This window comes from Fonsecaea nubica (genome assembly GCF_001646965.1).
Source record: "Fonsecaea nubica strain CBS 269.64 chromosome Unknown Scaff40, whole genome shotgun sequence".
In the NCBI taxonomy this organism is placed as follows: domain Eukaryota; kingdom Fungi; phylum Ascomycota; class Eurotiomycetes; order Chaetothyriales; family Herpotrichiellaceae; genus Fonsecaea; species Fonsecaea nubica.
In genome coordinates, this window is record NW_019173713.1 from 76094 (window position 1) to 98491 (window position 22398).

Sequence of the window (22398 nt, forward strand, 5' to 3'; positions counted from 1 at the left end):
TGCGGATTCTTGGCCCGTCAAAAGCTTCAGAAGGCTTGGGTCACAACAAGAATCAATAAGAAAACGCCTTAGTCAAGAGGTTGGAGACAATTTGGGTACGGCGCCAGGCTTGGAATCCGCCTTGTGATCGGCCAGCCCACATACAATCTGGGGGGATCCGTCCTCTAGGCTGACGGCTCAAACACCGCGGCCAAGGTTAGTGGCGTCGTTAGCACTGGATTCCCAATCCGCCCAGCCAGCGATCGGCAGATGACATGCTATTCCAAACCCAAACTGATCATCCCTTGGTGGCTGGCATGTTGGCCAAAGAGCAATTCGGACCAATGTCCAAACACACTTGCTACTACTTGTACAACTAGTACTTTGTCACCTGCGACCTGTTTTGTGACATAAGCCAAGCGGTTGAAATACGATTTGGGGCCACGAATACTCTTTGTCCAAGGGCACTCCTGTCAGTCTTAACGAGGCAACTTTGGCACAAGTGAAAATTTTCGATAAATGGTCCTCATCCAACGAGAACTATACTTGGTAGACAACTTTGTGGACCAAGGTGGTACTGTCCCGATAACCGGTGAGATAGAGCGGAGACTCTGTGCCTCAAGCAAGGGACAAGTCAGGAGAGCCAGATGAATACAGGCCCGCCAGAGTTGCCACAAGTCTACGGACTTCTTACGATTGAGCCGGTGGCCAGGCATGCCGACTTTCTTGCCTTTGCGCAAATACGCCCCTAGAACAAGAATGGCGCGAATAAGTGTGACTTGTGCTGAACACTGGAAAACAGGCTAACCAGAGAGCGTAGTTGGGCTGACTTTTCTCGAACATTTCCTTCTACAATCTGGTCACGCTCAGACCTTCGTTTCCGCCTTGGCCAACGCCACAATGTGGGATCGTGGAGATGCGGGCGCACCTTACTTCCCTCTCTTTCGACTTACGCCAGCGACGAAGCCTGGTGTGAGTCAGCAGGTGAAGGCAGCCTTTGGAATATTCTACCCTATCCTGCAACTTGTCGCGGTCCTATACCAGGTCCAGCAAAGTCGTCAACTCTATCAGGTCTCTAGTATCGTCGCTTGGAGGCTGTCGAATCATAGGGACTGGAAAATCCCGCAACTTGGTCCACATTATTCATAATTGCGACAAAGTCTCCTGGGTTCTTTTGACTATGCCTCTATCCACTTTGGGCTAATATGGTTTTGCTAAGGAGCGCCACGAAGCGCATTTCTTGACAGGGCGGCCGATGGTGCCGGAGCTGAGACCCATGTATTATCACGAATCATGTTGTTGGGGAGTCCCCAGCATATCTCCAGCCTCGCTTCACACCATATCCTAGCCTTTGCCTCATGGAGCGCATTACAGCCGAGGATGCTATGCTCAGCGATGCGAAATGCTACCCCAGTATGCAGGCGCAGATGAGGTGGTCCCAGGACACGGCACAAGATGACAAGATCCCTACAAGGCATGGAGTATTCGGTCTTGCCGGTCCAATGAGTTCCGCTGCCTTTTCTGAGACGCCGATACCGCTTCACGTCCTGAGGCTGACGAACATATGCTGCTCACGCGAGATAATAGGGAAATCCTCTAGCCGATGAAGATAGCATCCTGATTATACGATGACAATCGAAAGGCATACTGCAACGTGCAACGGCCGGCGTCGACCACCCAAGGTTCTATCCAAGTACGAGTGCACACTACCTGCCATCCAATGAATCTGCCGTGAGGGGACTATAAGGTGATGTCTCTAAGCGTCATCTTCAATTCAAAAGACTTGGCCAACGAGCATTCTACAACCATTCGTATATCTCGGCGCAGATACGTATGTTGTCACCATTCATCATCTGGCTGTCTCTTGGGGTCTCAACAATCCAAAGAGAACCTCAAGAGAGGACTTATTTTCCTCGATCGAGTTAGCAAAGTGGTCATACTCAGCGTTGGGCCAAGTCAACAACTCCAGACGAGAACCATTGAATGTGGAACTTTGAACCCCCCTTAAGTCCTTACCAGTGTCGTGTGATATCGAGTCCTGACACTTTCTAGATCCCGAGTTCAGCACCAAATATAGAGAGGTATCGGCCACCCTGCGCCCTGAGCTCAACTAAAAATGCAGGGGGAGGTTGTAACCACACCAGACAGGAAGATTAGTCCCACAAAACAGCTCAGAGGACGCGGCCACAGTCCTGCCATGCTTGTTGTGGATCTGGCTAGCCAGACTCACGGTATTGCCATCCATGGTCACCAGCACAACGACTTGTTATGATGATTGTGTCATTCCCCCCCAACTCAGCGCCCTTCGAGGGTGGCGAACCGTTCCGCTACCAAACCATCAAACACAAGCCTTCCGAGAGGGAGTCTTGCTTGTCGGCCTGTGGCCCTGTGAAGGTCGTAGTCGTCTACAAAGGTCGACAGAACCACGAACCACGAACCTAGCTACGCAAGCTACGGTCGCTGTGGTCGATGCCAAGCAAGCTATCCATGTTCCACGCCGCGCGCCTTTGCATGGATACAAGACCGAGATTCTGCGTGGATATACGAAAGGAAGCCAAAACAAAAAGTCACCGCACCGGTCTTTAACTCTGCGAATACTAGTGTGCGAGCGGACTTTTTCGTCCAACACGGTAAGTGAACGGGAAAGTAGGTGCATGTTGGGAGTTAATCAAGTGTCATTTTGTTACATTCGTTCTTCTCAAGCCTGACCCTCTCAAAGAAGGGCGTTTTCCACACAAGCACGCAGCCATCGCTTGCTTGGTCTTGTAGACTCCCAAAGTTGAAAAAAAAAAAAAAAAACTTCAAGATTTTTCTCATCAGAAACTGTTCTTACATGTTAATGGCCAATCAAATCAGTCCAACCCATGGGATGATCTGAGAATAGCTCTGGCGACCTCTCTCGTACTTCTTCGGCTGGACATAACTTCATCTCACTCGGCGAAGGCGGTGTTCGTCGCGTCCTTTCCTCCCCTTCTTTCCCTTCTTCGAGTCTTTGCCTGGCCCAAGCGGAATGTCCTTCATCAGATACCTCTGCAATTGGATCAAGTACTCGTCGATGTGATGGATCCTGTGGTCTTGTGATTCTTCGATGGCGGCATCGGTTGTTCCAAACGGTCCATTTGGCACACCGCCATAGGCAGGTGTACTTCTGGCATCACCTGTCTGAGTCCTCGGCGTGGCACTGGCTCTCCCATCCTCAAAGTCACCTTCATCTGCATGCTGCAATTCTCTTGCCGCGACTTTGGCTGCCGCACGATCCTCCTGGTCTTCGGCTTGCTCCAGTACTCCGACACTGGTTTTGTCGTTGCCTAGGACACGATCCATTGCTTTCCCCGCTTCATCCTCCTCGGCATTCTCGTCAAGCATATCTCGATAGGTCATCCTGTTCATGTAATCTGTGGTGAAATCACCCTCCTGGATAACCACATCATCGAGCATCTGCTTTTGGTTGGCTTTTCTAAGAATGTTGGACTCAATAGTGTGCTCCGAGACAAAGCGATAGATGTGGACATCTCGCGTCTGGCCAATGCGGTGCGCGCGGTCAGTGCATTGTTTATCCATGGCCGGGTTCCAATCGAGGTCGTAGAAGATGACAGTGTCAGCTCCGGTTAAGTTGATGCCGAGTCCACCAGAACGGGAGGAAAGGATGAAACAAAGGATGCGCGTGTCGTTATTGAACCTCTCGGTGAGGATCTGTCGCTGTTCAACTTTGGTGGCACCATCGAGTCGTAGGTACCGATGGCCGTGAATGTTGAGGAATTGCTCAAGGATATCAAGGACTTTGGTCATTTGTGTGAAGATCAATGCGCGATGGCCACCGGCTTGGAGCTGGCGAAGTAATTTGTCCAGTCTCTGCAATTTGCCACAGTCATATTGCAGGAGGCGTTTGTCAGGGAACGCAATGGAGAGTTTCATCCGTGCGAGGTGGAATGGATCCCCTGCATCACCCTTTAGGGTCGATTCTGCTGCTTCTCGTATTGCTTGAGCTCCGGCGTCTGTGACAGTCCTAGCATAGAGATCTGTCGCCACCACGGCAGGGGTGACGCATGCATATTTGTCGATGAAGGGTTGCATCTGTTCAGACCTCGACTGCACAGAATGAACAAGGTCAAAGGACTGAATTGGCTGCCCTTTAGACCAGAATCGGCTTAAAGCCCTGCGTGGTGGCAGTCTGGATAGTTTCTCATAAGTCGTATTTATGGTCAACCGTTCAATCAGGCCACGGCCGTAAATCGGGTGTTGATGGTGCTTGTATGCTTCATAATACATAGTGCGGTCCAACTCCTGAAGCCGGGTTCTCCGACCAACGTTCTCGAGGGATCCGAGCACACCGCGCCGATTCGTCCCGCACCACAAGGCGGCATTGTCGTTACAGATACCATGGTGGGAGAATGACAAGATCCTTCGGGATTGTGCCTCCCTCAGGGTCTTGAATTTGCTGTAGGCATGTCGTTTAGTAGTCTCGATTACTTCAATCATGGACATCCGCTCCTCCGAAATAGGCGCCAGCCGTAAGAAGTCAAAGTCTAGATCGTTCGAGGCGTCCAACATTAGTCTCCGACGAACCAAGAGATCCTTAATCTCGAAGTCAGCTGCTGCAGACTTGTGCATTGCAAACGATGTATTGATCGGTCGTGTTTCAAAAAGGTCGGGATGGTTGCAGACTTTGCGCAGCTGCATCAAGGCGTTGATGATTGACAAATAGTTACCCGAAGCCAACGTTTCCTTCGTCTGGGCTCTGGACATGAAGCCGTCGTACAGTTGTCGTTGACGTTTGGACAAACGGCACAGCTCAACGTGTTCGTATTTGGCTGGCATCTGTTTCTCCACGTCCGCTTTCAATCGACGAAGGAGGAATGGTCGAATGACTTTGTGAAGTTTCGAAACCTGTTCTCGATCCTCCTCGTCTAGAACCTGGCGACCATGCTCCAGAATCGACTCCACGGGCCTCTTGAACCATTCCGACCACTCTTTCAGACCAGCAAATGCGTCGTCCTCGCCCTCATTTTCTTGACCATAGTGAAGAAAGAAGAGAAGAGACCATAATTCGGTCAAATTGTTCTGAAGAGGTGTTCCAGTTAAAAGCAGTCGTGCTCTAGTGTTGAATGTCATCATGGTCTGCCATCGCTCCGAACGAAAATTTTTGATGTTGTGAGCTTCATCCAGGATCATATAATGCCATCGTCGTCTCTTGAAAGAGTTTGCATCCTGCAAAACCAATTGATACGACGTAATGCACACGTTAAAGCTGTCGTCTGCCATCCAGCCTCTCCGTTTTTGCTTTCGTTCTTCAAGGCTACCGTAATATGTCAGAACTTTGAAGCCAGGCAAGAACTTTTTGAACTCCATCTCCCAGTTCAGCATGACACTTGTGGGTACAACGATAAGATGAGGACCCCAAACTTCGTAGACCTCAGCAAGGTGAGCCAAGAGCGCAATGCTTTGAATGGTCTTGCCGAGACCCATCTCGTCGGCCAGGATCCCACTTCTGCCATGAGCATACAAATCCGCAAGCCAATCCAACCCTTCGTGTTGGTACTCACGAAGAGTACCTCGCAACAAGGAGGGAACAGGAGTTTTGATAGCTGGCTTTGTTTCTGAAGGCGTGATGGACGGTGCAGAGTCCACATGAGCGTCAATGGAAGAGACCGACTCCGGTTCGGACACTTTCGTTGCAGTCGTATGAGGAGAGGTATAGGTGCTAGGCACCTGACTTCCGGGGTCTTCAGAAGCAAGTCGCGCAACCTGAAGGTGACTGGGAGGCGTCACGTCTCGCATTTTGACGTCACCAGTTTCCGGAGCAGTTGGTGTTTCTATCAGCATATTTGTCTCGCTAGTTGCGTCGGGTTCTGGTTCAATGGCATTTCGGCTGGGGATCGAAGGCTCTTGAGCTGGCTCTCTGTCTAGCGCTGGTGATTCTTCCAAGACTTCCACCAGGGGAGTATCGTGACATTCAGACTGGTCTTCGTTGGTTGCACTTGTTTCGCCCGCTTCAGTCGACATGTCCGCGATCTGCTTCTTTGAGAACAGCAATGAAAGTAAGCCACCACCAGTGTCATCCTCTTCGCTCCCATCATCCACGTTCTCCTCTTCATCACTGGTTCCCTCTGTGTCAAACTCAGAGTCCATTTCGGTCTCGGGGTCTGAGTCTTCATCGGAGTGATCTGGGCTTTCCCCATCTTCCCGGTGGCCTTCGGTGAAATCTCCATCATCCTCAACCGGCAGCTCTGGCAAATTGCCATACTTCTTTTTCAATTCTTCGACTGACATCTCGGCGTCAAGGTCTTTGTCATCTGCTTCAGCCTCTGATTCCGTCTCACTCACTGACATCTGCTCGCTATCTTCCGATTCTGATTCATCACTCGCGTGGGATGAGACCTCCGTTCCACTGTCCATCATAGAATCGTCCTGTTCAGTAAGTCGACTGAGCATCTGGTCCGTCCGATCCAGAACACGTGCAAGGTGGCCCTTCATCTTTGCTTGTTGCTGCTCTTCGTATTCTCTCTGTCGGATGGCATTGACCTCAAGTCTGACCGCGGCCCAAAGTTTGTCGAGGTCCTTAACCACTGTTCGATACATCGCTAAGCTGGCGTCTCGTTTCTCTTGCTCGATCTCTTCTGCAGTCTTCACCTTGTTGCGCTTCTGTTTCTCTTCAACGTACCGTTTCGCCTCATTCGCGAGCAGCTCAGCCTTTCTTCTGTGATCTCGATGTTCTGCTCTTAAGAGTGTCCTGAAATGGGACGCATGAGCCAGGAGATGATCGTGGTGCGCATACTGTCTCTTTGGTTCATCTTGCTTCTCGGGCACCGCATCGACAAGCTTCTTGTCAAGCGACCCGCCACGCTTCTGTGCATCCCTCACTCTTCTCCTAGCCAACGCCTCATTCCTAACTTGATCAGGTGTCAATGTATCCTCGCCTGCCCTTGGTTCTGTCTCATCCTTTTCAAGAAACTCGGTGAAAGAAGCATACTTCTTGGGTAAAGGCACGTTGGCGGGACTAGCAATGGAGGGGGGAGGCAATCGAACTCGGAAGGTAACTCTGCGCAAAGTCAACGGAGGCGTAGAGCCCCTGGAGGACAGTGCGCTAGAGGTGTCGAAATCATCGCGGTCGCTCTCTTGCTCGATCTTCACGATCCCATTTGTCCACGCCTTATGGCCATGTATACCATTGACCTGTGACGACGTGATCTGTGAGCGATGACTCGCACTTGTACGACGATGAGGGGATTTGGCCTGAAGTTTTGAGCTGTTGGTTGAATCTCTAAGATGTCTCTGCGGTCGCGATGATTCAGCATTGGGAGGGTGGTGTGTCTGGAGTACATCGCGACCCTTGGGAGGGGGGATGGAGCCACGTTTGATGGTCCTCGACGGTGAGATCTGTGCTTCGGCCTTGGACTTGCGAGCGGATACATTGTAAACAGGTTTTGCTTGTCTTTGGCGTTCTTCCTTGACTTTATCAAAAGCAGCACGGGTCTGCCTCTTGTTTGACTGCGGCTGTAGATCGAGGGGTATCACGTTTGTTCTCCCGGACTTTCGACGGCCATCTTGGATGAATGACGTCGGACCCTCAGCGACGACTCGTTTCCACGGGGGAGAAATGAGTCGAGGAGACGGTCTGTGGTCAGCGCCTGCAACTTTCCGCCTCTTCGTGGGTGGGCCATCGTTGCTGCCGTGACTTTCATGGGGTTCGATGGAGGATCTTAGAGGGCTTTCGCGATTGCGTGCGGGCGACGTGGATCTCTTATCGAGCAATTCTAGGATACGATCAGCCGACTGATGTGATGTTGGGTTTAGTGAAGAGTTGAACGTACCGTGATGTTGGTGGTTGGAGTCTGAATGAAAGTCGCCGGTCGGAGAAGGAATCGGCATTTGGCGCGGTCACTGCTATTGCGGCCTGGCATGGCAAAATCGAGAGTCTCAGAAAAACACCAAAATGACAACGGGTATGCTCGATGGACAGGGCGTTAAAGTGGTCGAGTCGCGGTTCAATTTGTAGCAGCGACCGAGTACAGTCACCTCGCGGAGTTTGCGGTAGCCTGAGACCGGTTTGGGCTGTTGGTGGGCGGTTGAAGTTGGAGGCGAACCATGAAAATATCGAGATGGGAAGAAAGTGAGCGCAGGGGGAGGAACAGGCGAGTTTAGGGCGCAAGCCACTGCGGAATCCCGCCCAGGCCCTGACAGCTCCTGCCTAGACCAATCACTGCCCGCCATTCTTCAACCTCAAGCATCCCTCATCTCACTCTCCACACACGCACTCAACCCGTCCACAGTCCCTCTGTGCCATCAAACTGAATGATTTGACCTTGACACTGCTTTCCTTATTATCTGGCTCATCGGAGCCCCGTCCGCACAAAGATGCTCTCCCGGCGAGCCTTGACGTTGGCCGCATCTTCCGCACGATCACTTGCCCGCACCCGACCTCAATCCCAAGTCCAGCCTCAATTCCGCCTCCCTCGAGCTCAGTTCTCGGTTGCGAGATGTCTGAAAGCTGCTGAGCAAGAGATAGATGATCCCGAAATGGTACATTGATCCAGGGTTACAGCTTTGGGGAGGATGCTAATTTTGACGTTCAAAGAACAACAACTACATTAACCCACCTCGAATCAAGCGACAACACCGTGACCCGTACGCCGACTGGGACGACAAACAAGAACGGCGCAACTTTGGCGAACCCGTCCACGAAGACAATGACGTTCTTGGTATTTTCGCTTTGGAGGACTATACATTCATGTCCAGCGCGCGAGGTCTTTTGATGTGGGCAGGTTTCGTCACCTGCGTTCTGGGGGTGTACTATGGCGTCGCATACACATATCCTGGCAAACCGAGCGCGCCACGAGAACTTGAAGGAGGACTATTTGAGGAGCTGGGAGGCCCGGGTGCCGTTCGGGTGAGCAGACAGTTGCTATTGCCACCATTATCAAGCTAATCAATGTAACAGGCACGCATGGCTGGGGACTCGGAAGATAGTGAATAAATCAGTGGTAACCTCGAAGCCAATCGTCAGATATCTTGGAATGTCAGCTGAACCAAGATTGAGTGTTGTGATTGTTCTAGGCATTGACAGCAATGTCGACGTTCTCACTCGCGATGGATCTATGGGTGGGGATGGATGAATTATGCACTGGTGCCATGCAATTACTCGCTCAGACATTGCACGCAGCTGTGAAAAAGGTTGTACATAGCCTGAATGCACCTTTCGGCAAGATAAGTTTACTTTTGTTCGCATTAAAGTCAACTCTTTGGAGATGTGTAGTAGGTTCGCACCATTTCTTTGGTCTATCCAAACTACATTCTCGAAGCCATACGCCTCATGAGTAAAAAGTATTTGGAGTACTATATCCATATGCCAAATCTCCAAAAGGAGGATTTCCCACAGGGTAAAAACCAGCTATGTCAATGTTGAACAAACCCAAGTCACGAGAGCAAGGTCAGAACCACGCCGCTCCCCCAAGATCTGTTGTGCATGTTGATATGAGAATAGAAAACCGCAATGCATCGTGAAGGCTCAACTCGATCACAAACACAAACAGCCGTGCCGGTATGATGTGGTGGTAGTGGTGGTGACTTGAGCTCCGGGACGAAAGCCGTATTTCTTCTCTCTCTCTTTTCCTTCTCTCTGTGCGTCTCAGAGTTATCTTGTAAGAAACATCGGTGGAACTTTCGTCACCATTCTTTTCGTGATGGCCGTCGTTGCGTGTTCGTTCCCGTGGAAGTCCCACCCCGGCCCCTGTATTCGTATTCTCAATGTCTGCGACAGGCTGCTCCAGCCTCTCTGTATATGCATCTACCAAATCTATGCGACCGTCCACATACCCCAACCCACAATCACAAACATGACCCAGTACCCACTCAGTTCGACGACGGCACGCACGGCCGCACTGACCTGGGACTCGTCGCTGGGATCGGTGCCTCCGTCAGCGGTGGTGCCGTTGGCGAGACTGCCGTTGATGTAAGTGGCCGTGGTGCCGTTGTCGAAGGACACGGTCCTGACGGTGCTGGTGTTGACGGGGGCGACGGGCGTGGAGGAGCCGTTGGTGACCACCTGGGTCAAGAAGGTCGAGTTGTTGTCTGGGTCGCACCCGCAGACCTGGTACTGTTGGCACAGGCAGGTGACGTTGGAGGTGCGGTTGCGGCCCTCGTGATCGAGCCAGTAGTACGGGATGCCGTAGGGATATGCCCATACGCTGCCGTACAGCCAGAGGCCCGGGAAGAACGCCAGGGCGCCCGCGCCAATGAAGAATGGCGCGACACCCAGCGACGGCGATCTGCGTCCCGCAGTGTACGGCACCACCGCGCCGCCCGCGTATCTGTTCCCGTAGGCCTTGGGTGTGCCTGAGCCATCGCGCGTGCGTCCACCAGCGTTGGACGCCGACGAAAACGAGTACGGCTGCCCGTTTGGTCTTGTGGACGATCCGCCAGAACTGCGCCCGCCACTGCTGGATCCGCCCGACGAAGAGCTGCCACTGCTGCCGCTACTGCCTCCCCCTCCTTTCCCGCCGCCGCCACCTTTGCGCTTTTCGAGATGGTTGAATAAATCGAGCGGGGAGGAGACCTCGCGCACCGAGAGATCTGTAGAGGGGGATGATGGAGGTGCCGAGGCGATCAAGGAGATGACGGAGAAGAGGAGGGTTATCCGGAGGAGGAACTTCATTGTCGCAATATCACACTTGGTGCCACCACTTTTCCTTCTTGCTTGCGACCAAATAAGAGGATGTTAAAGGTTTGCGAATCTTGTTGTAGGTCAGGTTTCAGGTTGAACCCCTCGGTATCGTGCCGGCGGGATAGGGTGGTGTACTGTAGGTCAATATATCTGTAGCAAACGCGCCGGGCGCAGATTTCAACAAAGGGCAACACAAGAGTCTTTCTTCTTCTCGTTCAGTATATGACGCATCTGAGATGTACGCTAACAAAGAAGCAAATACGGCAGATACGGAGGCAATTTTGTTTGCACAGCCCTCTCGCGAGTTACAACTCGACTCGGTACATCAAACAGGGCACGGAATGTTGAATCATCAACTTCTCCTTCCCCGGAATCGACTGGCTCAACTGCGCATCCAATTACGACTGATTAGCACGAGACCCATGCATTGGTCAGTAGAAACGCCTTGCCACGCGCCAAGGGGCGTATTTGCCGATTTCCGCGGCTTCGATACGTCAGGATGATCGATGAGGCAGTGCCCCCCATTAAGTCAACTTATACTACGGACGATCCGGTATGATGTTCCATCCACATATATTGGGCGTATATACCATTTCGCCTCTCGATGCATCAGCAGTCTGCCTGGCGAGCCTGTGAGCACTAAGCCTTTTAAGGCCTCCAGGAATAAGATACAGATCGGAAGCTTGATGGCCTTTCCAGGAATTATCTGCACGGCACGGTGGTCCAACTTGGCAACAATGCTTAGAAGCCTTGATACCTGCAAGAGAAGCTCGGCGCAGTTGCGCCCAATTGTGGGAGGGTAGCCTTTGGGTATTTGAGAAAGCCATGATGGCGCACTGCAGGGCGAATTCCCCCGACTTGTTGATTCCACCACCGTGCTCGTTTTGTAATAGTACAATGTCGGAGAGGTCCTTTGTCCACTTCAAGTCAGGTCGCGACGAGTAGCTTCGTACCTATAGTGAAGCAAAGTCAGTAAGGAAGCACAGGCACATAGGCTATTGGGATTGAGGGCCGTGCCCAAAACGGCGAGCTGATCACGTACCTCTTGCCTCTGAAAGCCCACACACCCCAGTTACCACAACTAATGTCCTGGGGGTCAAGATCATTCAAGTCCCATCTCAAAGAGCGGAATCTGTTCTCCCCAGGTTCCATGAGGAGGTCGACTTCGCCCGCGCATTTCTCCATGACCCACTGCCAGTCGCGAGTCATATCCCACTCTGTATAACCTGTGCACAAGACAGGGATTTTGGTCTCCAACAGGCGAGGCAGAGTGTTTTCCCACTCCAATGAAGAGGCGGGGTGTCCTAGGCCTGGGTGGAACAGCATGAAGCAGTCGAAATACGGGTCGTAAGGATAGAATGCATTTGCTTCGTGCAGAGTGTGAAAATAGTCCACGTAGGTGGTGATTTTCATCTTTGGCGAAACACGGTCTTCAACGATGGCACCAAATGGATTCTGAGATGTTCTCTCCGGCAAAGGAAACTCGGCGTCGCGATTCATCATGGACTCGGGTCCAATGAATATGAGATGTACGAGGGACTGGGGGAAAAGGTACGACAACTGCGTCCACACTTCGCGGGGTAGAGATGATTCGGCTCGTGCACCTAGGACGAATATCCGGACGGGCGGACTCGACAGCCTAAGCCCTTTGATGTCCTTGCCTTGGCCGGTCTTGGGTGGATGCAAGGTATACCGGAGTGCTGTCGGGGTCAGCATAGAGCAATGTCTTAAGCAAAAACGAAGACTCACCTGAGAAACTCTTCAGTCCCTCTGGAGTCAACCTCCCCCCAGGCCTGATATTGTATGGGCTCAGCTCATGCAAAACACTCCCAATAGTGAGGGGATAAGTCAGCAACTTTGTGACTTGTCGCATACTCCTCTCGTCGTTCACCGCTTCGAACTGTCGCGTGTAGAGAAAGGTATCCCAATTGGTCATGTTCACCAAGGCTTCATCCATCTGCGGGCCGGGATACTCGAACTCGGGAAACCATCGTCCCGATCTCAAATCGTGGTCATCCTCGTTGATTTGTCTCAGTGTATCACATATTTCCAGGTGCGCCTCAAAGTCATCTGCCCAGTGTTCCTCCGAGCAGTACGTTGCGATGCCGCAGTCCGGGCACTCGAACGAGACGTGAGCAGGAGGCTCCGTGCTCACGCCTTCGATTTTCCTCGCTTCGGGGTCGTGGGGTGAAGTCGGCACGCGAGTCTGTTGATGGACGGGATGTGGACACAATGCATGCTGCTTCATGAACCGCGCTCTTTGCCGGATCTCGGGGATGGGGGACCGGGAGAAGGGGTGGAAGAGGTTGCCTGGTCCTAGGACCACTCGGCCATGGGCCCGCCACTCGCCGTAATCAGTAGGGGGGATATTGTGTCGTTCGAAGTTATCCGGTTCTTCTGCAGGAGCGGCGGCCGTAGATGCAGACCGCATGGCCCTTCTAGAGCTTCGGTTCTGCTCCATTCTCGATTGGTCTCGCGGGGTGTGCATCAACGAGGTGCTAGAGGTAAAGCTGCGTCGACCCGGGATTTGCTGGACGAACCTCGCATTTGGCCGTTGTCGAGCGACGCCCGAGAGTGCTCGCGCACATCTCAAGCAGGTGAACAAACCCTCCATTGGCTGGTGATGTGAGGTGAGTGTCAAGTCAACAGAAACAGATGCATCAGCCGCGCAATTGAGGGCAGGAGGAAAACGGAGCTTCGTCGCTTGTCACCAGATACACGCCAAGGTTTGGAAAACTACTCGAAGCTCGCGCCCGATGCAGCAAGAGGGTGATGCTGCCCTTATTCAACCCAGGTGGAGTCACAGAACACCAATTGCAGTTATTCCTTACCCCAGAGCACCAAAGACACCTATTGACTATCACGCTAGTCGCTTAGAGGTATCTATTGACTTCCACTAAGCGGCACTAGTACGTTTTCTCTGATTTAATCCATAGTATACATATATCCTCCTATGAGTAGTAGAACACCATGCTCCTCCACTGAGTCACAGCACCCGCGACCGAACGACCTCCTCATCAGAGTGCCGCGCCTGGTCCCGTGCAAGAAAGGTCTAGCCTGCTGGCTATAGTCTTTGTGGTCCGATCAACACCAGCGTTGAGCTACCTCAATCAGGCTGTGCTGAAACTTGTCCTTTTGCAAAATGCATCTTGTGTTCAGACATGCAATCATTACGTGTCTGCTAGACACGTCTTCGAGTATCTGCCCATTCAAGCATGTCTCACTCGCTACTTATTTTTTCAGTGTATCGCCGCTTTCTGCCCCATTCTGTAGTAGCAATAAGCGTCGATTATATGTTGATCGCCACCTGTCTTGTCACACGTCGGAAGCTGAATGGTGTCATGGTGAGCATGTTAGAAGCTATACAAGACACAAATGACGGCTTCTCCATCAACAATCATGGAGCGAGGCGTCAATCTTTGACTGGAAAACTGAAGCTTTCCCATGTGAGAATCCAACTAAGAGCGTGAGGTTTATAGAGATCCTATATCTTGACTCAATTCTTTCTGCTGACTCCTGTCAAAACAATGTAGTTGACTTGTGCCACGTCAACTACATTGTTTACCAATGCACGCACGAAGAGTATCTTGTTGATACCTCCCGACCATGCGACGAGGTCAATCGACGTAATGCGGGCCGAGATCGGCGCGGAAATGCTGAGAAGAGCTCGTGGTGTCAACAATGCTACCACAAGATGTATCCGTTTGACTGCGCAGAAGAGAGCCCTGTTCTATCAAGAGAGATGCTCCTCGTGCAGAAGAGCACTCAAAAACAAACAGAAAGAAAAGGACACAGATGGTGGAGGTAGTCCGCACAGTGAGGCGAAGAGGCCAGTGGCAACAAAATAAGCCCAGCCATCTCAATGACGGGAAACTTCTCGTGACCAGACAGCCCGAAGCAGTGTTCGGTTTGCTCAATTGATGTGTCTCCAGCAAGGTTGAGGGATGTGGTCGATACAAGCATTGTGTCCGTGAGGGTATACTCAGACATTAATAATTTCATCAACTCGATACACGAAGTGACGCAACCCGTGGTATAGGATAAAGAGCTTTCAACCCTCATCCAGGTCCATGTTGTCATGATCTTTCGGTTTGTGAAGTCTTCGACGGCGGAGATTGGCACCTGGCTTCCCTCTATTCCCGTGAAGTTCCTTCATCTGGAGCGCGGCTCTCCGCTGAGCGTCACCGACGCGTTGGGAGAGCATCATGACATCTTCTTTCACGATCGGATACTCGTCTAGCTTCTGACCCAAGGTTCCCTCTATTCTTAGCCACAGCTCAACATCTACTGTGTGACAAGGGACAGAGCTGTACCGCCTTTCCCGGCACGGGCAGTCCTGCCGACCCGATGGATATAGGTTTTACTGTCGTGGGGAAGGTCATAATTCAGGATGATATCGACCGAAGGTATGTCAAGTCCGCGGGCTGCGACGTCGCTAGCCACGAGTAAATTTCGAGATCCGCGTCGAAATTTGTTCAACGCTTCAAACCGCGCTCTCTGTGAAAGTTGGCCATGAAGAGGCGTGGCCGAGAAAATTCAGACTCTGGAGCATAATAGATATTCGCTGAGCCTCGTTGACCGTTCGTGTGAATATAATACCTGTCCGTCCTGCCATGTCAGTGAGTAGATGTACAAAGAACACATCTTTATGCTTGTGGGGAATGAAAATGTACGACTGAAGAAGTTTTGCAACAGTCTGATTTTCCGAGGACACGGAGACTCGAAGAGGTTTCGACAAAGAAGCTCGTTGTAGAGCTTCGACTTTGCTCGACGTTGTCGCAGAGAACAACAAGGTCCGTCTACGCGGTAGGATTTTCAGGATCTTATCCAAGATTGGCCCGAAATCAAGATCCAGAAGCCTGTCCGCCTCGTCGATGATCAAATATCTCAAGAGTCGTAGTGAGAACCCTTTGGTATTTTCCAAGTGGTCCAGTAAACGGCCTGGCGTTGCGACCAAGATGTGTGGTTTCTTCCCCAGTGCTATGGCCTGTGATATCATGTCTGCGCCCCCAATCAAGACAACACACCGCACATATATGACGGCACCTAGTGCTTCAACAACGACCGCGATTTGGTGTGCAAGTTCTCTGGTTGGCGCAAGGATCAGAGAGTGTAGTGGCTGTGGTTGATCCAACAGGGCTTGCAAGACAGGCAAGACATATGCTGCCGTTTTACCACTTCCTGTCTCAGCAAGAGCTACAAGGTCTCTTCCTTCGAGTGCTGGTGGGATAGCCTGAGCCTGGATAGGAGTAGGTGCTCGATAGCCAAGAGAGTCGCAGGCCTCGCATAGCGACTCGATAACACCGAGATCTTGAAAAGTCATGGGGGGGTTATTCGCAGGAGGTTGTCCGTTTCCAAGGGTGGGACTTTCGTGCAGATAGTCCGAAGAGATGTCCATATCTCTTCGTTGGCATGTGTAGGATTGGTGGAGGATCAACCAGTTCGTACTTGATATCGAATTGTGCTTGTGGTTGACGACCTCGGATTGTTCAAGACTACTATTTGGTAGCGCAGTTGATCTTGCGGAGGCTAGTGAATTAACCAGAGCCTAAAAGATCCACACAATCTTAGTGGGAAATCTAACAGTCACGTGAAAGGCTTGGCATTAGGCTCCAGCTCCAGCACTTTGAGCAAGGGCGCTGCTTTTACCTCCATATCAAGAACAAGTGAGATCCAGTCGCCCGAGGTTATGACAAAAGGCTGGGTTTGATATCCAAACATGGTATCTTCCCAGTCATGCTTTTTATTCAACTCAAAATATCGCGCAAGATTAGGCCCTTATTCCAAGAGCGCTGAATTAACGCCAGACTGTGATAGAGGATCCATAGAAAAATGCACAAAAAGTCCGCTGAAACGCTCACAAACCAGATCCCCGATGCTGTTCGGTTCGTCCGTCCCATATCCCAAACCCTACGATGCAAGGCACGAGAACCCTCATGAAACACCGGGCCTCTTCTTCCACACGACAGCAACCTTGACCAAAACCCTGCCGGTCTTGAACCGCCCCATACCCGGAGGCCCGACCTTTTCAAACGCGCCCATCAACCCAGCAAACATCCAGTTCTTGTCCATGTTTTCGTCCAAGACATTGTCCCCCGGGTACAGCGCCTGAATGTCCATCTTGTCCGGTAGTTTGGCCGTCACGCTGCTCTGTGCGGTCGCATCGGGGTCCCACGCTTTGTGGATGAACACGGGCGTCACGCGTTTTGAGTCGTCGTTGAAATCGGCGGGGTTGGGGTCAGATAGGAGCTCGATGCCAGCAATGCAGTTGGCGCCGGGACGGTAGTAGACATTGACGCGGTTGATGGACGAGGCGCTGAGGCTGCGGTCTTCGATCTGTTTCCAGCGGTCCCCCGCGGGCTTGCACCCGACGTACATGTTGGCGAACATGGTCGCTCGTTCTTCTGCGCTGGCGTTCCTGACGCCCCCGGACTCCTCTACCTCGACGGATTTGCAGTTGCGGTGGCAAACTGCCTTTTTGTTTGCGTACCCGAGTCCGATGCCGCTGATGGCGTTGTGACTGTCCCGGATACGGCGGCTGTGACACCAGCCTGCGGTAAAAGGCTGTACAGCGACTCGCTGCGGGTACTCTTCATCATCGAGATCAAAATTTCCAACGGCAAAGTGCTCGTAACTCTTGTACGGAGACAAGGGCTCTCCGATCACATCCCATGAGTAATTCAACGGGTCATTCCTGATATGCTCGACGCCCTGCAAGTCCGCGATCTCCTTGTCTCGCCACTCGCTCCCACTGTTGTCAAATTTGGGGATGGGCAATATACTCTGAATGACGCCAGGGCAAATGTACTTTGGAAGGCTGTACACGTGCCGGCCTTGGTCATCGTGCTTGGTGATTGACCTCGCGGGATCGACCACGAGCCCCGCGGCCTGCTCCTGGATGTAGATCATCGAAGAGCGACACAGGAGTCTCATCATGCTGAGTTTCTGAGGGTCCGGGTCCATGCTGGTGAGCTTGGGGGTTGGATCTCGGAGGATGACATCAAGGTTCATGAGTGCCCGGGTCTTCTTGTCTGTCCAAGCCTCTGACGTCGGGTCATCCATCTCCGACGGCCCAAAGTCGATGGTAGGTCGCCGTGTCGTCGCGATCGCATCTCCACTCTGCAGCGCCGCCTTTTGTATATCCTTTGAGGCCTTGTCGTCGTCACGGTTCCGAAAGTCTTGTGGGTCCTTGATCATGGTGTTCAGCTTTTCGCACAAGTCCTGAAACGCCATGAAGTCTTCGTACAGCGTGCTGGTGTAGATGGCACAGTGGTCATAGGTCAGCGGCAGCGGGATTCGCGGGTTTGACAATCGATGGTCGTGGAAACTCTTCAGGGCCGTGTACGGGGTCAAGACGGCACGGATCTTTGCGGGTTTCGCCGCCACCATCGACGGAAACGCATTGGCGATCAGGATCAGACTGTCCATGCCCCAGGGGAAGTCGTGATTCTTGATCTGGCCGCCACCGCGCCACTGGATGCGGATCGAGGTCGTGGCTTGAGAAAACAGCCGATTGCGTTCCTGCGAAGCATCCATTTCCCCCGAAGCTTGCACTGGGAGACCCATGGGCGTCAACTGCGCCGACGCATGGACAGCGAGTTGTCGAGAGTTCTTGCGGTCTTGCGACTTGATGCCAACCCAGGCGTAGATCTCGCCTCCCTCGACGAAGTCGGAGATGAAGCAGTCGCCGTAGATGCGGGTGAATTCGACGCTTCTGGAATGTGCATCCTTCATTACGCCTGGCTCCTTGTCTTCTCCGAGCGCTTCATTCAGTCCGGGGACCTCGTTGAACGACCATTCTTCCTTGCGATCGTCGGCCTCATTGACGACTTTGACGTGGACAAGGAAGTTGACGTCGTTGGTATTGAGGTCGTCCCGAGTGGCAAGGCTGCTTCGAGCCTCTGCTCCAGGACCTAAGCTGGTAGCTTTGATCGCGGCCGAAGCATTAAAGCCCATGGCATTGTTCATCTCCACAATGCTCTTGACCTGTTTCGACGAAAAGGTCACGGTCTGATTATGCCGAGCATTGGGATCGAGTTTGAGCAGGTACGGCAGTTTCGGCTGCTGTGGGCTTTCGGGGGCACTGGTTTTCTTCAAGCTCTCGGTCAACGTCGCCAGGATGTCGTTCATTTCGAGAGGTGGTTTCGGCGCCGACGCCGGCGCGGCTTTCGACACCGAATCACTCCTTGTGTGCTCGGGCGCCAGGGTGTCGGCTTCGCTGATCGAGGCGCTCGTCCGCGCCGGGTTCTCTGGAAACCGCGTGATTGTGACAGCATTGTCGATGCGCACTTCTTGGATGTAGGAATTATAGCCTTGGCCGCGCTTCATGCGCACATTGTACAGAGGTCCGCTATCATCCATCTTGTCTCTGACAGGGTGTCAGTAAAGACTGCAAGAATCAGAGAGCCGGGAAACCACATCTCGAGGAGCAACGGAGTTATGAGGCAGCTCCTCCCAGCAGTACTCGGTACGTGTGCGAAGTCTCCATTCAGCTACTTTTCACGTAAAACCGTTGCGATCGCGAGCGATCTTCAACGGCCATACCGAGGGTGGTGTTCGAAATCCGTCAATCGAATCATCTGCCCACACCGTTTTGACACAAGACCGTGCAGCTGAAATCGCCTAATTAGTCGACTGTTGACCGTGTTGGGCTGCGCTAATGCATCGAGGAGTTTAGGGAAGGGCTGCGACGAGATCCAGAGACAGAGACGGGACAATGGCGAGCAATGCATGTGAGCAGCAGTGAAGAGAACCCTTTGACGTCCAACGGAAGATCCGGAGCCTATCAAACCGCCCCCCAAGCGAGTGTGTCCCATGTCGAGTACTCTTCAGCTTCACATGAAGCTGAAAGATTCCCCCTCTCTTCTTGTGTTTGTTTGGCCTAAATGGTGTGGTGTAGGGCCACGGGAGCCGTTATTCGTGGAATCTCCCAATCCCTTGCGGGGAATCTTGACAAAAATCCTCTGGGGACTTGGGTGGACTTGGTGAACTTGGTCCCCGTGTCCCCGTAGCGGTTGAGCGTCTGACGAGTGACAGATGCAGGTGATCCACGGAGGGCGGGTTGTCCGGGCCGAGACGAGGTCAGGAATGGCATTCACCATTTTGTAAGAGGAGGATTGGGCTCTATGCCCTGTTCTCGAGAACGGCGTTATTGCTGAGTTGCGTTGGAGCCGGTGGGCGAAATATGACCTGATTTTATTCGACAACGTGATGATAAGATTCTGTGATTCTCTAGGTGTCGCTGGCACCGGGACTTTTGTACCGAATACCTAATATTGTAGGACCCCAACATGCAAAAGGCGGGGACGAACTAGGGGGTGCACAGTAGTCGACCGTTGTGCCAGTTTAACTATTATTAACGGGAAGTTTAGGATAAGCATCGCCTAGTGTAAATTTTATCTTTTGTTGAGAGGAGTCTGTAGAATATATATTTCTGCGGTTATCTTAGCCCAATATCAGTCGGGTGTCTTCCATCCTTTTTCTCCTGCTGGGTTTGCTCGTCGTGTTTCCAGCTGCCAGCCGCAGTTATTGCGACTCGCATCCATCAGGGCCTTGGACTCGATGTCGAGGTCTCTGTGGCGGCCACTTCTTCAAGTGGCAGTCCCCTGTGTGGGGGTGACCAGATCGCCATCACCGCATCTTCCACGAGAGAGCAAATGCTGACACCCAAAGAGCAGATGTCTTCTACCCCTGGCCCTAGGCACTCATGGAGGTGAAGGCTCATCTTTCTCGAAGAATCGTCCACCTCAAAGACCCGATAATGGATAGCTAGGCGGCTTGTCCTTGAAGCAGGCAGAACAAAAGGATCCCAATATCTTACAAGCACTAGGTTGTCGAAGCCCACCGAGTTTGCTGCTCAAATTCGCGTCGCTCTTCTCCCGTCAAGTGCTGCAATCCTTGGTCTCTCAGTTGTGCAAACATCTTCAGCGCCTGGTCGTAGGTCTCATTCGAAGTCCAGCCGTCCCCGTCTCGGTGATGTGCGTCCAGCTCGTCTTCGGTGAAGTTTATCGGGCAAGGTACCTGGCTGTTAATCTCTTCCCAGTGGCTGCCATTGTGTGTTAGAACTATCGATGAGAGTTGCGGGAGAACAAAAGGGGGAAATTTACTGTGCGATACGAATGAGGCACTGTCGAAAGGGTAAAATGTCCCCGTCCCACGTGTTCGATGCGAGTTCAACCGTGTCACGTATCGTGCGCCATTGAGGTAGCTGAGACAGCTCGTGGAGGATCGGATTGTGCTTCTTGGTTTGGGACTCGTATACCCACAGGACAAGGGAGCTTTCGACCTGGCTACGAATGCGTGCCTTTTCCTCCTTGTCGACCAGAGCATCATAATGCTCAGGTAATTTCAAGATGACTTCGCCATCATACCTAATAAGCCGTGGATGACGTGCTTGAAGGAGCAAAGGTCCAGCCCACACATCTTGCCAGTCAATGAGACTAGTTACTTTACCATCATGAACGAAAAGGTTAGGGGCATGGATATCCCAGTGCCAAAGCGTGGGTCTGACCAAATCCTGCCTTTTCGGGAGCAGCGAATCTGCAACAGCGAGAAACTTCTCATAGAGCGCAACATGGGAGCTCGGAGTATTCTGCGCTCCGGGAACAGAAAATGGGCCGTGTGAAGGTTTCGGAGTAGCATACTGACGTATCCAGGAGAATTCGCGATGTCCTATCGCCTTGAGGTAATCTTCAGGTTTCTTCCCTGTGGAGTGTCAGCAAATTGACTCAGTCCCAGCAGATGCAACGGACAAGGACCACGATCGACATCTATGGCATCTCTGCCTTGACTCCAAAATTGTGTGTCAACAACGGGCCCAATGACAAAGCGTTTTGCCGTCTCTTCTCTCTCCGATTGTAGAGCGTTGCCATCAATTTCGGCTTTCTCACAGCCGGGAAAGGCATCAGTCGCGAAGTAAAGATTCCCGTAACTGGACATGGTGGATCAGTCTGACGTTGCCGTTGCAATCAGCTCTTGCTCATGAGGATGTCTGACCGTGTAAATGAGATTGACAGGAGTTTCTTCTCAATGTCCACGATGTCGTCGACAATCTTGAACTTCTCGCCGAGTTCCAGGCCTTCCCACACCTTGTAGAGAGGTGTTCCACGGGCTTCCTCCATCAGGATATATTCCGACTCGACGGGGTTCTTGGACGATCCGCTCCATGCCAAAACCTTTGGAACTGGGATCTTGAGAACGGTGCGAGCCTGCAGAAAGAACAGATATTAGCCACCGCATCTCGATCTCCACTGTTACCATAGTATCGTACAAAATCCATAGTTGCAACTTCTGACGCAGTACTCCTGAACGCAAGTCCCGCGATGGGATATGGGATCCGCGCAATAACAACGGATTCGTCGTCCATGACAAGTCGAAAGACCCTGTTGAACCCGCCCTCGGCCAGTTTTACCATGGACACGCAGGCCTGCGCTCCGACGCTCTTGGCCGCAAGGCGTTGGAGCTCCGGTACGTTGAACTGCCTGTACCGAGCCTGGAGCTGTTTCTCTTCGTCCCACAGCCAGCGGCCGCCCGAATAGCGGTAGAATGATTCATTGTCGGTGTCGCAAGAGGGAGAAGATCGCGGTTGAGAGAGACGATGGAAAAGGCGGATGCCGCGTGCTGGCAAGGAAGGGCTGGTGGCGCACGGAACATGTCGAGGAGATCGCCTGGGTCTAGTAATCAAGGAGGAGATGCGATTCCGCCAACTCAAACTGAGAGGTTCATACATGACTTTGGCCCAAGCATCGCATCCACTCTAC

General features: G+C 52.3%; 7 protein-coding genes across 7 annotated transcripts; 1 reads left to right on the forward strand and 6 right to left on the reverse strand.

Moving 5' to 3' along the window:
* Nucleotides 1-2904: 2904 nt before the first annotated feature.
* AYO20_06364 (hypothetical protein) lies at nt 2905-7848 on the reverse strand (the record flags this gene model as incomplete). The annotated part of the gene is made up of 2 exons (XM_022644655.1): nt 2905-7733; nt 7791-7848. The coding sequence occupies 2 exons, from the start codon at nt 7846-7848 to the stop codon at nt 2905-2907; spliced, it is 4887 nt and encodes a 1628-aa protein (XP_022499323.1).
* A 486-nt stretch (nt 7849-8334) lies between these two features.
* On the forward strand, nt 8335-8953 carry AYO20_06365 (hypothetical protein; the record flags this gene model as incomplete). Its single annotated transcript, XM_022644656.1, has 3 exons — nt 8335-8499; nt 8555-8866; nt 8918-8953. The coding sequence occupies 3 exons, from the start codon at nt 8335-8337 to the stop codon at nt 8951-8953; spliced, it is 513 nt and encodes a 170-aa protein (XP_022499324.1).
* An 819-nt stretch (nt 8954-9772) lies between these two features.
* On the reverse strand, nt 9773-10630 carry AYO20_06366 (hypothetical protein; the record flags this gene model as incomplete). The annotated part of the gene is made up of 1 exon (XM_022644657.1): nt 9773-10630. One exon carries the CDS (start codon nt 10628-10630, stop codon nt 9773-9775), a length of 858 nt encoding a protein of 285 aa, XP_022499325.1.
* Nucleotides 10631-11608: 978 nt separating this feature from the next.
* AYO20_06367 (hypothetical protein) lies at nt 11609-13253 on the reverse strand (the record flags this gene model as incomplete). Its single annotated transcript, XM_022644658.1, has 2 exons — nt 11609-12339; nt 12389-13253. 2 exons carry the CDS (start codon nt 13251-13253, stop codon nt 11609-11611), a joined length of 1596 nt encoding a protein of 531 aa, XP_022499326.1.
* Nucleotides 13254-15122: 1869 nt separating this feature from the next.
* AYO20_06368 (hypothetical protein) lies at nt 15123-16037 on the reverse strand (the record flags this gene model as incomplete). The annotated part of the gene is made up of 1 exon (XM_022644659.1): nt 15123-16037. One exon carries the CDS (start codon nt 16035-16037, stop codon nt 15123-15125), a length of 915 nt encoding a protein of 304 aa, XP_022499327.1.
* A 536-nt stretch (nt 16038-16573) lies between these two features.
* On the reverse strand, nt 16574-21577 carry AYO20_06369 (hypothetical protein; the record flags this gene model as incomplete). The annotated part of the gene is made up of 4 exons (XM_022644660.1): nt 16574-19007; nt 20484-20684; nt 20746-21343; nt 21391-21577. 4 exons carry the CDS (start codon nt 21575-21577, stop codon nt 16574-16576), a joined length of 3420 nt encoding a protein of 1139 aa, XP_022499328.1.
* A 29-nt stretch (nt 21578-21606) lies between these two features.
* Nucleotides 21607-22367, reverse strand: AYO20_06370 (adenosinetriphosphatase; the record flags this gene model as incomplete). The annotated part of the gene is made up of 2 exons (XM_022644661.1): nt 21607-21846; nt 21909-22367. 2 exons carry the CDS (start codon nt 22365-22367, stop codon nt 21607-21609), a joined length of 699 nt encoding a protein of 232 aa, XP_022499329.1.
* Nucleotides 22368-22398: the final 31 nt, after the last annotated feature.